General features: G+C 37.7%; 1 protein-coding gene across 3 annotated transcripts in view; it reads left to right on the plus strand.

The window, feature by feature from the left end:
* Positions 1-18421, plus strand: part of INVS (inversin) — a 126219-nt gene that overhangs the window by 61242 nt on the left and 46556 nt on the right. For 2 of the 3 annotated variants that reach the window (XM_080669945.1, XM_080669946.1), the window contains exons 4-8: positions 8180-8353; positions 11877-12044; positions 12869-13049; positions 15982-16091; positions 18197-18368. In XM_080669945.1, coding sequence (XP_080526071.1) covers positions 8180-8353; positions 11877-12044; positions 12869-13049; positions 15982-16091; positions 18197-18368 — 805 coding nt within the window. Of the gene's footprint in view, positions 1-2852; positions 2922-8179; positions 8354-11876; positions 12045-12868; positions 13050-15981; positions 16092-18196; positions 18369-18421 lie in introns of those variants that run through there. The other variant, XM_080669947.1, reaches the window with a different exon arrangement.

Raw genomic sequence — 18421 nt, forward strand, 5'->3', positions numbered from 1 at the left:
CTCCTCCTGTGGGAGCGCACTGACCACCAGGGGTCAGCTCCTGTATTGAGCATCTGCCCCATGGTGGTCAGTGTGTGTCATAGCAACCAGTTGTTCTGTCGTTCAGTTGATTTGCATATTAGGGTTTTATTATATAGGATCATTAGAATTAATAATAACATCATGTTTCCACTTGAGGTTTTTTTAAAAAATATATTTTATTGATTTTTTACAGAGAGGAAGGGAGAGAAATAGAGAAACATCCGTCAGCTGCCTCCTTCACACCCCCTATTGGGGATGTGCCCACAACCAAGTTACATGCCCTTGACCGGAATCAAACCTGGGACACTTCAGTCCGCAGGCCAACGCTCTATCCACTGAGCCAAACTGGTTAGGGCTCCACTTCAGTTTTAAATATATCTTTTGGTGCCTAATATGATTAGGATTCAGAATGAAATATGGCAGAATGCCTACCTTACACTCGTGTGTGCTGTCATGTGCTATTATGTGCATAGTTATAATATTTCCAGGGCAAAATTATATACAACCTATAAGTGAAAAAAAAATGTAGTGCACATTTGTATGTATAGTGAACAGTTATTTTCTCCCCAACTACAATGAGAGTAAATATATGTGCTGAGGACTCAGAGAGAGTGCAAAGATACTAATCAGGGAAATGTGATGTTCCAGTGGGGAAAGGGGTTGCTATAGGTAGAGTTGGCCACGTCTTGAGCATTAGAGTCTGTTAAAGTAATTGTTTCAACTGAAGAAGAAGCAAATAGCAAAGGCTCCTAGGAGCCAGATATAGAAACGATGGTAGCCATTTGGGGAGGAAATGTAGAGATGGGGATCCAGAATATTTTGACAGTCAGCTACCAGTTATCTAGAAGTTAATGATTAAGGGACTTGCCAAGGACAGACAGTAGTTTTGTAGAATATGATTTCAGATACTGCTGGTGCAGAAATATGTTTCCTTTTTTTCCATTCAGTGAGTGAAAGTAGTCATATTCATACTAAAGCCAAGAAAATACTGAGAATCTGGGGGTATTCTTTGCCTTAATAGAAGCTATTGCTTTAGAGGAAGCTGTTTTGTCGCAGTGGTTGGCAAACTGCGGCTCACGAGCCGTGGTTTGCCGCTCTGTTGACTATTGAGTTTGCCGATCACTGGTCTAGAGAAATGAAAGCAGCAGGACAAAGATCAAGAGTGAGGACCAGGAAGCTACCACTAGTTCAGTGACAATAACTATGATATCCCTCATGTCACTAGACATAGGATTGTAAAAGATCATATAAGAACAGATTCTCTCTCTCTCTTTTATTTATTTATTTTTTTGCATTGATTTTTTTTAGAGAGAGTAGAGGGAAAGGGGGTAGAGAGAGAAACATCCTGCATGCTCCCAACCCAGGCCGGGAATCGAGCCTACAGCTGAGGTACGTGTCCTTGACCAGAAATCAAACACAGGCCCTGAGCCAAACTAGCTAGGGCAAGAATAGATTCTTATAATGGACTGGAAGCTGGGTGTTTAGCAGTTATAAGGGTGAGCAAAGAGAAAAAAATGAAGTATAACAGCAAACAATCTTCTCTTTAAAATGAGCCTGTAACAAAAACTCAAAAATACATGAAGAAAGCAAATGATAAAGAAGCTAACAATATCATTATTCAGATCATGAATTCAATCTTAGTGGAAGAACCCAAGGCAAAAGGACAAGCCACACAAAGAGAAGGTATTTGCAAAACCAAACAAGAGTTAGTATCCAGAATATGTAAATAAATCCTACTGATCGGTAAGAAAGACAAATAGCTAAGATGGGAAATGAGTAAACAACACAAAAAGGCTATTCACAGAAGGAAGAAACAAATAGCCAACAAATATAATTAAAAATTCCAACTCAAACAGGGAAATGAAAATTAAATCCATGGTGAAGCACAATTTTATGCCCATTTTTTTGGCAAAAGTTGGCAAGTCTGACAACACCAAGTGTAGCAAGGATGTGAAGTAGTAAAAATTCTCATACTTTACTAGTGGAAATGTGAATTGGAGTAGCTACTTTAGAGAGCAATTTCAACCCAGAAGTTTCCGAAATTCTTGTACATTTACCAGGAGATATGTATAAGAAAATGTATTACAATATTGTCATAATGGTGAAAAATGAGAAACCTGCTAAACATTCCTCTAGAGAATAAATAAATGCGCAATATATTGTTTTCATATGACAGAATACTTTCTCCAGTAAAAATGTATAAACCAAAGCAACTTGTATAAATCTCAAAAATACTGCTTTGAGTAAAAGGTGGCGAGTGATTTGTACAGCACTATTTGTATAAAGATTGGAAACATGTAGAACAATACTATGTACTTTATGGGTACATATATTTGTAAGAAATAAAAGTATTAAAACATTCATTGGAATGATACACACAAATTTAAGAGAATAGTATCAAAAGAGGGAGAGAAGGTAATGGAATTGGGAAAGCGCAAAAAGGGAACTTCAAGCATATCTGTTACATATTTATTTATTTATTTATTTAAAATCTAGCCTGGCCAGCATGGCTCAGTGGTTGAGGGTCAACCTGTGAACCAGGAGTCACGGGGTTTGATTCCTGGTCCAGGCACATGCCCTAGTTGTGGGCTTGATCCCCAGTGTGGGGCGTGCGGGAGGCAGTGGATCAGTAGTAGTTCTCTCTCATCTTTAATGTTTCTATTTCTTTCTCTCCCTCTCCCTTACTCTCTGAAATCAATTTTTAAAAATGGAAAACCTAAAGTAAAATATCAAGGTACTTCACTCAGAAGGTCTATGTTATTGTTATTAAGATTTAATGACTATATTTTTTCCTTAAAAAGGAGCTCATCTTAGAGAATTGGGCAGACAAAATACTGGGCGAGTTTGAAAGTGGCATTCTGGGTTGGTTTTCCAGGATCATCTCAAGTTCTCTTCTGCAGGTCAGAGAATTTTTCATCCTCTTTAACACTTTTAGATATTATGCTCCTCATGCATCTAGGGGGAACCCAATGTTATAATCATTTGTATTATAAACAAAAGAAGTTATTGGTGTTAATAATTATGGGAAAATAAGAGGAGGATTATGACTACCTAACAAAAACAAAGCAAAACATTCCATGTGCCAGAGACATAAGGAAAATTTTTCACATTTCAGTGCATAACAGACCTGGTCATATTTGAGTTAATGTCCATTTAGTGACTAAATCAGGGCTTTCCTGTAATTTCAGCTCTCTCACTTCTATGTTAACCATCAGTTTCTTAAGAATATACATTCTTTTGATCTATTATCTCCTTATTCTTATACTGTTTTCTATCCAGTCAAAAATGGCAAAAGGAGATGCTAAAATAGTCTACACTCAGGATTAGGAGGCCCCGGGTGGTCCTAAGAGATAATTAACTTCCAAATTGTCCCCAAAGTATTTGTGTTATAAGAATAAACCTGAAAACTTAAGAAGTTCCAATTTCAAGCAATAGTGAGGAAATGTTTAGACAATTTGTTTTATAGGAAGCAAAGTAGCCTGTAACAGGGTCCCCAGAATCATACAACCTTCAGAGAGTTATAAAATCAGCTTGCTGTCTCAGACTAATATCTTCCCCTTTCCCACTGACGCTAGAAATATTCTCCTGATTTTGGCTCTAAGAGTTGTCCTTCCCCTGTGTTCATTTTTAGAATTGAATTTGCATACACTGGGCATTTAATAAATACTTGTTCATGAGACCAAGGAAGTTGACCTTGATTCAACTGGATTATATTGTTTCTAGTCCCAGCTTTCTGATGTGTCTCTGTCCTATCAAATAGGAGAAGCTTGCCAAAACCGGTTATGCCCTTGTTGTTTCTACGGCATCATTATCTGTAGGTAGAATATAGACATCCTACTCAATGTAAACAAAACAAAAAATCAGAAATATCATTATTTATAACATTCCAACTATTTTTATTCTTACTTCTCCTAACCTTGGTTTTCTCCTTAATCACTAGCTGAATTATGTATACCATGTACAGTCATATCTCCTGGTCTACCTACCAGCCCTCTGTCGGGGTTACTCTTGTTTCACTTGACCATCTATGTTTTGTTAGCTGCTCCACACTGGAAAACTGTTCATAATAAAAGTAGCAAACATTTACTGAGCATTTGCTGTGTGCACTGTTCTTAGAACTTTACAGATATTATCTTTATCATTTCATTTGCATAATAATCTCAGGTACTATTATTCTTATTTTATAGATTAGGAAGTAGAGGCACAGGAAGATTTTTGTAATAAGTCAAGTGCAAACATTTTACTGTTGCCTGCTTCAGAACAAGGCTCAATAACTGTTTGTTGAATGAATGAGTAAATCAGTTATTACTGAGATGTGCCATGTAGGTAGAATTCCCAGAATAATGTAAAATGTAAATATGCAAAGTACTGTGCTGTAACTCAGTAGTTACCCCCATCAACATATTCTAATTTCCTTTTCCTTCCCTTTTTCTCTAAATTTCAGAATCAAAATGGTTGTCTGATTGAATATCTTTAAAAGGTCATGATGAATTATTCTGTAATATTTGAAATGCTATGCTCAAAAAGGTCAAACTTTTTATTTTTTGGTGTGAAATACCACATAGATTTGTTTTTCCTTGGGCACCTTTTCTTCTTTCAAAGAAAAGATGGCAAGAGATTTAGAGCAGGGTGCCCTCTTGAGGAAAATTTAGCACCTTTCTTTTCAAAAGTTGACACTGGGCAAAATGAGAAGTCCTGATAAATGATGTCCGCTATGAATGAGGCTCAGATACATGAAACATTAAAAAATAAGAGTAACAAAATACCAGATATCTGAGAATTAAGATTCTGTTATGATTTGATGTAGCAACTGTAAGAATTTTTAAATAAAAACAAAACCTCTAGAAGATATCTCACTTCCTCTTATTCACTCAGAATTTCAAGTGATGTTTATTAAATACCTATTTTGTGCCAAGCACAGAGGTCATTAAAACATAGCCTCTGTTGCTGACAGCTTGTGAGGAAGATCCCAGTGAAGGGAACAAACACATATATAGGTCATTGTAAACTGAGAAAAGTATATGAATGGTATGAAAGGGTGTGAGAATAAAGAAGAACAACATAAGGCTGGTCTACTTAGGATGGTCAAGAACAAGCCTCTCTGAGAGGAAATAGCTGAGCTGAGCCCGTTTGCTTTCAACCTGTTCCAAGGGTGGGGAACCTTTTTTTTTTTTTTTTGCCAGAGGCCATTTGGATATTTATAACATCATTCTCTTAATATAGTCACTTAATATAAATGTATGTTGCTATGAAAAAAGCTCCTAGATATATTGAATTTCGAGTTCCACCTGCAGTTGCCTCGGCAGGGCCGGACCAAATGATTCCTCAGGCCTTTTACCAACCACGGGCTGGACGTTCCCCACCCCTGGTCTATTTCAAGTCTGCCCATCTGAAGAGACAATCATTGTTGTTTTTAATCTTTATTGTTAAAAGTATTACGTATGTCCTCCTTTTTCCCCCCATTGACTTCTCGCCCATCCCCAGGCCTTCACCACACTACATATGGGTTATGCATATATATGCATACAAGTTCTTTGATCTCTTCCCACCCACCCACCCTAGATAGTCTTATGGACCCTTTTTCTTAGCCTTGTTCTTTCTTATCTCTGCCCCAATTTTTTTTTATAATTTATTTTTATTGTTGAAAATATTACAGATGTTCCCTTTTGTTTTCCCCATTGACCCCCTCCAATACTGCACGCCCCTGCCCCCAGCCCCAGGCCTTCACCACACTATTGTCTGTGTCCATGGATTATGCCCATATGCATATATATTCTTTGGTTAATCTCTTCCCACCCAACCCATCTCCGCCTTCCTTCTGATATTTGTCAGTCTGTTCCATGCTTCTATGTCTGTTTATTTTATTCATCAATTTATTTTGTTCATTAGATTCCACATACGAGTGAGATAATGTGATACTTGTCTTTCTCCAATTGGCTTATTCTGTCCCAATTCTTGAATCCTGTCTCTGCCCTTTGGACAAGCAGGCAACTCTCATTCATCCTTCTGCACCTCGTTGTTGCTCTAACTGGTCTCCTTCTCCGCAGCCGTGGGCAAACTACGGCCCGCGGGCCGGATCCAGCTGTTCTATCCGGTTCTCTTGCTCTTTCCTCCGCTCCTTTACTTTGAATTTATATTAGTTCACACAAACACTCCATCCATGCTTTTGTTCCGGCCTCTGGTCCAGTTTAAGAACCCATTGTGGCCCTCGAGTCAAAAAGTTTGCCCACCCCTGCCCTAGAGCCTCACAGTCTTCCCGGGGGTGGGGGGGGAATGCTTAATTAACAAATGTCTTCCTTACTTATACTGATAACCCCTCATAGTAGAACATTAATGCATTATAATCCTAAATGACCAAATTTCCAGTAAGGTTAAAGGTGGAGAGGATCTCAGAAAGTGAAAAGGACAGATAGCTCTGCCCACTGTGCTTTAACTTTGGATAGGGAGAGGTAAAGAGACATGAAGTAGGCAGAGACCTTGGTCGTACAATACAATTGGGTCACGTTGACTTTGAAATATCTGTGGTACTAAGCATCTTTGGTAAAACCTCAAAAGAACTATTTTTTGTAGGGTTTTTTTTTGGTTTGTTTCAAGGTTCACATATTACACAGACATACTATACTATACCATAGTCCCCCCTTATTTGTGGGGAATACATTCCAAGACCCCGGGTGGATGCCTGAAACTGAGGTTAGCACTGAACCCTATATGTTATGTTTTTTCCTATACATACATACCTATGATAAATTTTAATATATAAATTAGATACATTAACAGAATAGCAATAACTAATAATAGAATAGAACAATTATAGCAATGTACTATAATAAGATTTATGTGAATGTGGTCTCTCTCTGATAACCAAGATGGCTACTAAGGGCGGCAGGGTATGTGGCATGAATACACTAAACAAAGGCGTGATTCTTGACTCACTATATAAAGCGATGATTCTAATCCCAGGCAGGACAGAGCTGGATGGCACAAAATTTTATCACATTATTCAGAACTACACCCAATTTAAAACTTACGAATTGTTTATTTCTGTGGTTTTCCATTTAGTATTTTGGACTGCAGTTATGGAAACTGCAGAAAATGAAACTGAAGATAAGGAGGTACTATTCTATAATGATGGATGAGGATCCCCTCCAGTGTGTTGCTCTACCCTTGGAGTTGTTTCTTTTTCCAGATGAGTTGATTCTATCAACTTGGAGGTTTAACTGATGTGGAGAGAATTGCTTCAGATGGATGGCCTGCAATGACTTCTGGGTTGGTGTTTAGGTGACATATGAGTCAGGGACCCAAAGTTTGAACAAGGTGCTTCTACTTTAGTTGTACCTGTAAATAGCTATCTTCCAGAAAACCAGCCACTTTCTCCTTATCAACCAGATGACTGTGAACATCACATTTAACCCCTTTGAATCTCACCTGTAAATTGGGGTTTAAAATCTCTGCTTATTTCACAGTTACCATATTTTGAATATAAATAATATGTGCTATATTGGTCAAAATGTGCTAAAGATAATATACTTATTGCTGCTACTATATAGCAATTTGGAGAATACACCAAAAAACATAAAATGTACAAACTCCTTTGACCCAGTAAATTGGTTCCTGATCATTTATTCTTAGAAAATTTTTAAGAAAAAAAACACCTGATTTCTTCTATAAAGAAAACATTGGAAATAATATTAGAATTGTTAAATAAAATATGTTGCTTTTATACAATGAAATATTGGCCAGCAAGTATGTAAACTAGATGTATATGGAAAGGGGCTGGAAGGAAACATGAAAAAATAAAACAATTGAAAGAGTAGTAGAATTTTAAGTATTTTTCCTCTTATTATTCTGAATGTTATTACTGCAGCAGAATAATTAAAATACTTGAAACACTTTAAAATTTTAAAAAATTTGCCCGTCTGACGTGGCTCAGTGGTTGAGCATCGACTTATGAACCAGGAGGTCGTGACTCGATTCCTGGGGTGGGCACATGCCCGGGTTGCAGGTACCATCCCCATTGTGGGGCGTGCAGGAGACAGCCGATCAAGGATTCTCTCTCATTGATGTTTCTCTCTCCCTCTCCCTCTCCTTTCCTCTCTGAAATCAATAAAAATATGGCCCAAACTAAATTTCCTCTTACCATCTCTCGTTTTTTATTTAGGGAAATTATCGTTTCATGAAACTCTTACTCACACGTAGAGCGAATTGGATGCAGAAGGATCTAGAAGAGATGACTCCTCTGCACTTGACCACCCGACACAAGAGCCCCAAGTGTTTAGCGCTTCTGCTGAAGTTTATGGCACCAGGAGAGGTAGATACACAGGATAAAAACAAGGTAATGGAGCGCCAGAATAAAAGACAAATAAGAGCAGGAAGCAAATGCTTCCTTTTATAATATGAAACCTCAAGGAAGAAGGCAGGAATTACCACTCATACACATGATAGAAGAATTCCAAGTCTCCACATGCCCTAGTAAAGTATTTCACTTAAAGTCTGTCGTTTTATCCTCCTCGCACCTTTGTGTAGTAGATAGTACCATCTCCTTTGTACAGATGGAGAAACTGAAGCTCAAGAAGATTAAAATTCTGCCCAAGATCCAAGTGATGGGACTAGAATTCAAACAGAAACGCCTTATTGAACAGCTGGTTGTGATAGCGACCATGGTGGTTAGATTTGTGATGGCCGATGCCTGGGGAAGTGTACTAAGTGCACAGTTACTTCCTTTTGGTTCTAGCATCCGCCCTGGCATTTGTTGCTAGGATTCACTATCTTCCCTCCTTTTGAATTTTAACGTATTGTACACATTGGTCATTGTTGTAATCGACTGGTTATTGCTCTGATCGTTTTTTACAGGGAAAAAATGTGGTCTTTAGTTAGACAAGTGCAATAATCCTCTTTGTTTCAGCCAAGCAATTATAGAGTCTTGCTAACTGTAACACTCCTATGTAATGAAAACTCTTATGATTGCATCCACAATGTTTATATTCAATAATCCGTTCGCTCTCATGGTGTTCTTTGTGTAGTTTTCAGATTTTGTTTAGTAGTCACTCACATAATCCAAAGTTCTGTAATCAACTTTGTTTTACATTATACTGTAAACTAATATTATTCCTAACTCAAGGCATCTCCACAGTGCTAATATTTTACTGAAAAAAAGCACTTTGATAAATCCACAAAGAACACTAGTCGCTTAAGAAGCTACAAATTTCTTTGGGCTTTATAATGTCTTCCCCAAATATTCTAGAAACTTTCTACTCTCTTCCAATATTTGTATATCGTTCTGTATGGAACAGGAATGGGAGGTTATCCAGTGAGACAGATGGAAAATGGAACTGCACAGTCCAGGCAGGCACAGAGGAGAAAGCGAGACAAACGCCTAGAGCAGTGATTCTCAAAGTATCTGAGGGGAAGAATCAGTTTCTTTCATTTCCAATCTGTCACAGAACGATAATTTTATGACATACAGTATAAATGCACAACAACAAAAGAACCAATTAAAAATAGGCCTAGAACTTGAATAGACATTTCTCCAAAGAAGATATACAAATGGCCAACAAGCACATGAAAAGATGCTCAGCATCACTATTTTTTAAGGAAAAGCAAATCAAAACCACAATAAGATAACAGTTCATACCCTTTAGGATGCAGTTATTATGTACAAACAAAAATAAGTGTTGGTGAGGCTACAGAGAAATTTGAACCCTTGAGCAATGCTGATAGGAATGTAAATTGGTACAGCCACTGTGGAAAACAATATGGCAGTTCCTAAAAAAGTAAATGTAGAATTACCATATGACCTAGTAATACTCTTTCTGGGTGTACATCCAAAAGAATTGAAATCAGGAACTAGGACAGATATTTGTGCATCCACACTCAAAGAAACATTATTCAGAATAGCCAAAAAAATGGAAACAGCTCAAATGTTCATTGACAGCAGATGGTTGGATAAACAAAAGGCAGTGTATACATACAGTGGGATATTATTCAGACTTAAAAAGGAATTAAATTTTGACACATGCTACAACATTGATGAACTTTGAAGACATTAGGCTAAGTGAAATGTCAGACACAAAAGGACAAATATTGTATGATTCCACTTACGAGGTACCTAGAATAGTTAAATTCATAGAGACAGAAAGTAGAACAGTGGTTGCCAAGGCCCGGGAGGAGGTGGCAATTGGTAGTCATTGTTAAATGGGTATGTAGTTTCAGTTTGGGAAGTTGAAAAATATTTCAGATGTATGGTCTGATGGTTGCATAACAATTTGAATGTGCTTAATGCCACTGAACTGTACACTTAAAAACTGTTAAAATAATAAATTTTATGTTATGTATATATTTTATCAGAGTAAGAAAATAATTACTAGAAAAATAAAAGCAAAAATAGAAAAAATACAACCCCAAATTTTTTGCTCTTAGATTCAACAGACATAATATTACATTTCAATAAATACATTCAGAACAAACATTACATGGGAAAAGAAAAGAATGACAGAAACTGACATGTTGTTTACTGAAAATGTAGTTATAGGCAATTCATTGCTATTGTATTTGTGACTTTTTTTGTTCTGCAGTTATTACTAAATAAAAGGTAGTAAGTTAAATAGTGGCTCTTTATATTAAATGCTTATAGGTACACTCTGAATGAATACCATCCCATGTAACAAAAGCCTAATATGCTAAGTGTCTGACCGTTTGTTTGACTGTTCGACCAGTCAGTTTCTCCATCTGTATAAAGGAGATGGTACTATCTACTACACATAGGTGCGAGGAGGATAAAAACGACAGACTTTAAGTGAAATACTTTACTAGGGCATGTGGAGACTTGGAATTCTGACGCACACTGACCACCAGGGGGCAGACGCTCAGACCAGTAGGTTAGCTTGCTGCTGGGGTCTGGCCGATGGGGACTGGGCGAGATGGGCCAGACACGCCCTGGAGCCCTACCACGGTCCCTCCCCGGCTGGCCCTGACCAGCCCCGAGGGGTCCCGGATTGTGAGAGGGCACAGGCCAAGCCAAGGGACCCCATCAGTGCATGATCTGTGCACCAGGCCACTAGTGTATATAAAGTGTTTATTGTGACAGATGAGCTTGGTTCCTGCTGTTAGATGACCTTATTCTAGATTAGCTTGATGACAGTGCTACTTGTGTCTCCTTAATAAATCTGTTGGCAGAGAAAGCAGTCTTACTATGGTATGTTGATGAGAATGAAGAAGAGATTTTAAAGTAATGTCAACCCATTCAGGCTGTTCATTTTTAACTTTTATCTGAAATGAAGCAAATCTTGCTATATTTTCCAAATGTATCTTTCATCAGTAACTAACAATTTATCATGTAAAATTATACCTAAATTTATTCTTTGATATAAGAAAATAATTCCAGATCTACAATTTCCTATGCATGGATCATTTTTAATAGATAATAAAATTCAAAACATTGTATCAAATTATTAAATTGCTTGATACAATATGAAGATCATCACTTTGTTGATAATTATTCATAAATTATTGGGCTGCTTTTCTCTTTCTCAGTATTATCATTCCTTAGTTTTTGATTACCTAAATGCCTGCAATGGAAAAGATGGCAGATGTGGAGGCAGACTGCCCAGGTTAAAATCTCAGTTTGGTGACTTACTACCTTTATGTCCTTGAGCAGAATACTTATCCTCCTTGTGCTCAGTTTCCTTATCAATCATGTGCAAATTCAAGGGTACTTTCTCCCAGAATTGTCATGACAACTACGTGAGATAAAATACATAAAACTCTTACAACAGTGCCTGTTACACAGTAAAAGCCTGGGAACAACGGGTCATGTTATTGTTACTGTTGTTACTACTTTAAGAATCTCCATTTTGCAGCAAACAGCTCTGCACTGGAGTGCCTATTACAACAACCCTGAGCATGTGAAGCTGCTTATCAAGCATGATTCCAACATTGGGATTCCCGATGTTGAAGGCAAGATCCCGCTTCACTGGGCAGCCAACCACAAAGATCCAAGCGCTGTTCATACAGTGCGATGCATTCTGGTGAGTACCATGGTGCTGCTAGCCCTGGATGGCCTTTCCAAAAACTATAAACTAAAACAACAGTGAAATGCCTTTCATACCTATAAGGGGAAAGTGTAGTAAACTTGATAATACTAAATGGTTAATTTGTGCCAGCATTTGGGGAAATAAAAACTTTTACACATTGTCATGGATGTGTTCATTGGAACAACCATTTGAAGAACAGCTTAACAATTCCTAGTTGAAGATACAGATATCCTTCAAGCCAGTAATTCCCCCTCTAGGTTTCTAGTCGAGAAAAATCTCACGTATGTGCTACAAGGGGACATGTAAAGGAAGTGTGTTCATTGCAGCATTATTGTTAATAGTGGGAAAATGTAAATAACCTAAGTATCCTTCAGTAGGAGAATGGGTAACTACATTGTGGCTTAAAGATTAACCAGTATCAACATAGATATCCCAAAATATAGTGTTGAAAGAAAAATTGCCAAAGGATATGCAATGTATAGTGCATAAGTGTAAATATTTAAAAAACACACATACAAAATTTATGTATTGTTTATGGATGTATACATAGGGAGCAAAGAACAAAACATACAGCTTTAGCTCAGTCCATAACAGATACACAAGCACAAAATATTAAATCTATTCAATCTAGATAGTCAGTGTATGGTATTTATTGTATCTTTTCTATACTTTTTATGGTTTAATATGAAAGTAAAATTGTATCACTTTACTATGCTGAGAGAGAACATAAGGTTTAGAAAACTGCTCAGTTAATACTTATGTCAAATGTGTTTTATTGAGGCTATGTGTGTCTGAAGTCTCTGGTTCCTTAAAAATAGGATGCTGCCCCAACGGAGTCTTTACTGAACTGGCAAGACTATGAGGGGCGAACACCTCTTCACTTTGCAGTTGCTGATGGGAACATGACAGTGGTTGATGTCTTGACCTCATATGAAAGCTGCAATATAACATCTTACGATAACTTGTTTCGAACTCCACTTCACTGGGCAGCTCTACTAGGTGAGTTGAATGTGAATCAGAAGATCAACAGTGTGAATATAGGAAACTTTTTTAAAATATATTTTTATTGATTTTAGAGAGGAAGGGAGAGGGATAGAGAGATAGAAACATCAGTGATTAGAGAGAATCATTGATTGGCTGCCTCCTGCACACCCCCTACTGGGGATTGAGCCCACAACCCAGGCATGTGCCCTTGGCTGGAATCAAACCTGGGACCCTTCAGTCCACAGGCCGAGGCTCTATCCACTGAGCCAAACCGGCTAGGGCAGAAACTTTTTTTTTATACCTTCTCTTTTCCTAGCTCCCATCTTCCATTTAATTACTAGTATTTACATTTCTAATTATGTGGCACTATTTTACACCTAAATCCCTCTATTTATGCTTTAATTTTAATAATATATGTTCTGTCATATATTAGTTTTCATTTCAACATCATGTCCTTTTTTTTTTTTTTTTACTTATTTTTTTGTTAAATAGATTTTTATTGATTTCAGAGAGGAAGGGAGAGGGAGGGAGAGAGATAGAAACATCATCGATGAGAGAGAATCATGGATTGGCCGCCTCCTGCATGCCCCCTAGTGGGGATCAAGCCTGCGACCCAGGCATGTGCCCTTGACCGGAATCGAACCTGGGACCCTTCAGTCCACAGGCCGACGCTTATCCACTGACCCACACCAGCCAGGGCTCGACATCATGTCTTTTAATCTATATATATAAAAGCCTAAGTGACGGTTATGACCAGTAGACTGAATGACCGGTCAACCGGTCGCTATGATGTGCACTGACCACCAGGGGGCAGACGCTCAATGCAGGAGCTGCCCCCTGGTGATCAGTGTGCTCCCACAGCCAACCTCCCGCTGCTGGCTAACCTCCCGTGGTCCCTCGCCCTGGCCAGCCGGCCCGATCAGCCCCAATCAGCCAGATCGCTGGCCAGGCTGAAGAACCCCACCCATGCACAAATTTGTATACCGGGCCTCTAGTTTTTATCATAAAAGTAGTGCACATTTATTGACAAATACCAATGTAAAATAATCCTCTTTTCACATTCAATGACTTTACTTTGGGGGAGGAAAGCTTTAAGTTTATGTTTGTACTAATACAATCATATTTGATTTTTTTCTTTATATTTTTCTGATATGCCTTTTACTTAACCTTTTTGGGGATCATTTTCTTTAGATGAGAGAGTACATATATGTGTCTGATTTGGGGGGCAACCTGAGAGTCTTTCTCTTTTAGTGCAGGAGTTTTACATAGTTTATTCTTATATATTATTTGCTATTTTTCCTGCTATTCTGCTCTTTGAGTATTATTGGTGTTTTTGTTTTAAATTTTTTTTTGTTTTTCTGTTGTTGTTTTTCTGCCTTTTGGTGTATGGATTAGGTTTGTTGTTCTTTGGTTTTGAATTGCCTAATGTTTCAGGAGCCTATTTAAGTTTTATTAGTGGTTACCTTTAAATTGGTCAAAAACTTTTTTAAGTCTCAGTCAAAGTCAAGAGCAAAACTGTATATGTTGATTCCAACCTATTTAAAACAAGGAACTTAGCACACTTTTACCACTCTTTTGGTATTTGTTAATATAACCTGAGGTTTTTTCCCAATTATTATTGTGGTCTTATTTTTTAAATAATTTATTTAGGGCTCATTTCAATGTACAGTTTCATCCCTTTTTCCTTTTCTTCTGCATTCTGGGAGGACTTCACAAACTTGTCTCCATGTCATTAAATTGACTTTTTGTTCCATAAATTCTGCTTGTTTTCTGCGTCTTATAGATTGTAGTTTGATTTCCTTCTCTCATTCATATTTCATTTTATCTCTGTCTATTTCCCTTTTTACTTCCTTCCATTACCTTTTCATTCCAGTCCATTTTCTTCTTAGGATATTCTGTTTTGTTTCATAGAGGCCATCTCTTTGTAGTCAAAGATGCCAAGCAGTTTCCTGAAATTTTCCTCTGGATCTTCTCTAGATCACTTTCTGAGGTATGCTCTTCATCTTTCTGATGGTGTTTTATCCTTCAAACAAGATAGGATGTGTTTCAGTTGACCACGTGGCATAGATTGCCTTTGATCCTGCTTTGTCTGTCTGTGTGCTGGAGCAGTCCATCTCCAACCATAGCTGGAGAGCAGGGCGATGAGCGCAGTGCTCACGAAAGTCCTTCCTCCTGCCTGGCTTTCTTGCAGCGTGTCCTTGCCCTGCTAATGCGGCATCTGCTTCGCTGCCTGGTTCTTCAGTATGCTGGAGAAAGAGGATTTATGAAATTCACGTTTCCTAGATACATTACTAGCAGGTGTGTTCATTCTTTGATTCTTTCTACAGTTCTTCACTTGTGGAGACCACATCCTCCAGAATGCATTGTAGAATATTTTCTGTACCACCAACCACCTCCTCATGCCTGCCCACTTGTTTTTGGGGATTTGAAATCATTGCTTAGATGTTAAAAGATTGGGGGTGGATAGGAGGCCTCAGAGATCACAGGAGATTGTATTACAGTTTGTGCTCCCAGACAGTAGAAGAAAACAGCTGTGCAGTTCGGATTGGTTGTGCACTGGAACCCAGAGACCAGGGGCACTGATGGCCCAGTGGGGCTGGCTTCTAGTTTCTAGTGCAGCTTCCACCTTTCCTATGGGCAGTTTCTAAAGTGAAGCCAGGGAATGCAGTAAGCCGATACCCTAACATTCTTTTTTCTCAATCTGGAAATAGTCATTAATGTCATTTCCTTCCTGACTAAGATTTAAGTTTTTAGTGTGGTAGTTTTTGCCTTTGTCCTACATTGTCATAGTATTTTAATGAGAAGTTAGAAGAGGCTGCTCCTCAGAAACCATTTGAATGTTGCATGTATGTGCTAAGTGATTTTTCTTACCCCTTTCCTTTAAATAGATTATAAGTTAATTAACGCCCTTTGTATGTGATCGCTACCTTGTTGTGTCTGCTTTCAGGCCATGCACAGATTGTCCATCTCCTTTTAGAAAGAAATAAGTCTGGAACCATCCCATCCGACAGCCAAGGAGCAACACCCTTGCACTATGCAGCTCAGAGTAACTTTGCTGTGAGTAAAACATGACAATTTTCTTTTTTCTTAATTAAATTTTAATTTTTATATGATTGTAAATTCATAGGCAGTTGTAAGAAATGAAACAGCAAGGTCCAATGTTCCCTTCACCCCATCTACCTCAATGGTAACATCTTGCAAAAATGTGATGCAGTCTCATAAACAGGAAATTGACATGGATACAACCCACTGATCTTATTCAAATTTTACCATTTTAGCCGAAACCGGTTTGGCTCAGTGGATAGAGCGTCGGCCTGTGGACTGAGGGGTCCCGGGTTCGATTTTGGTCGGGGGCATGTGCCTTGGTTGCGGGCACATCCCCAGTGGGGGGTGTGCAGGAGGCAGCTGATCGATGTTTCTCTCTCATCGATGTTTCTAGCTCTCTATCCCTCTCCCTTCCTCTCTGTAAAATATCAATAAAATATATTTTAAAAAAAAAATTTCACCATTTTACATGTGCTTATTATATGTGGGTGTTTGTACAGTAGTTATCTTTCAACAATTGTCCATATTGTTAACTCTGTAATGCAAAAGATAGTCTGAGCTTTTATAAAATGGTTACATATGAAGTTTTATGCAGTTTTTATTTTAACTGCTCAGTGTAACATTTGCTTTACTGTAAGTATACTTCATCTTTTTGTTACTTTTATAGCACTGAGGAAAACTTAGTGTTCAGCAATCTACAGTTGTTCTGAAGGCACTGTGGCAAAGCTTTGGAACTAGATAAATTTTGGATCACTCTTGACTGTGGTATTTGCTAGCCGTGCGACTTTGCACAAATTTCTTAACCTCCTTGAGTCTTTGTTTCTTCATATGTAAACGATGATAATTACACCTTTTCTTTCAGGATTGTTGTAAGGATTAGGGAAAATTTATGACATGTGCTTACTGTAGTTTGGCATTGATCAGGTACTCAAAAAATGGAATGCCTTCTTATTATTACTAGTACTGATGATTGTGTCCTTTATATACTTGAGAAAGCAATCATATGAATTATTGATATTTCCAAAGATACTGAATAATATTAAAAGTTCTTCACTTACCACCTTTTATAGTTTACAAAGCACTTTCTCATCCATTTTGTCACTCAATCCAGCCAGAACATGATAGTGTCTAGGCTGCTTCAGCTCCTTGAGCATGAATGGCCACCAAGAACCCAAGAAGCGAGCATTAAAGCAGTCACGGTTGATTTTGGTGCCTTCTACATGGTATGCGTAGTGAAACCCTTGGTTTCATTAAATTATAAGAATGCCGTCATCAGCATAGTATGCTTCTATCTTCCTGACCTCCCCAACTGCACCATTGAATACATTGAGTACTCAAATTGCCAAAATCATATTTCCACCCTTCTTTCTCTCTGGTACTCACAGAACTATAGCTATAGTCCTTTCTTGCGGACATTCATAAAAATTTATTTTATTTATCACCTGGAGTTTTGGCTAACCATTATCTTCTTTTATCTTCTAAGATCTCAGAAAGAATACGAAGTAGATTTTGAAGAGGATATCTTTCTTATTAAAATAGATAAGAAAATAAGTTGGCCTAGTCTAGTCAATCTATAAAAATCAGAACTCAATCCATGTTTCAACACAAGACTATGAGATAGAACATGTTAGCTCAATTTATAGATGAAGAAACCAAGGTTCTAAGAGATTAAATGACTTGCCCAAGATCTTGAACCCAAGTCTAGACTACAAATTTAACGTATGTACAGATACCAGTAATTAAGTAACTATGCTAATGGGACTAAGAAAAATTGTAGAACATTATGGATGTTCATTCAAAGAAATACTTATTTGGGATAATCTGCCAATCCCAGAGATTATTTTTTAATAATTATGCAAAATTCTAAGCTTAATGTTAAGCCCATTGATTTTCTTGGACTTTGTTAATTTATAAGAGGCTTTCTTTCTTTTTTGAGGCTTTATTTCTTTTTGAAAAACAGTAACAATAACCAAACAAAAACCTAGAATCATTTCATTTGATTCAAAAATAGGGAAAAATACTTTGCTTCTTAGTAGAAGTCACATATAGCAGTTGCTTTGTCACCATAAAAAATACTGCTCTCCTGTCTCAAAATTTTAAATGAAGTTTTCTTACAGGAAACAGTTAAGGTCTTTTTAAAACATCCTTCAGTAAAAGATGACTCAGACCTCGAAGGAAGAACATCCTTTATGTGGGCTGCTGGGAAAGGCAGTGATGATGTCCTTAGGACTATGCTGAGTTTAAAATCTGACATTGATATCAACATGGCAGACAAATATGGAGGTACAGGTAAGAACTGGTAAACGTAATTGATTTTCTTTTATTCAGGCTCCAAAATGTAA

This window comes from Plecotus auritus, assembly GCF_963455305.1.
Source record: "Plecotus auritus genome assembly, chromosome: 5".
Lineage (NCBI taxonomy): Eukaryota > Metazoa > Chordata > Mammalia > Chiroptera > Vespertilionidae > Plecotus > Plecotus auritus.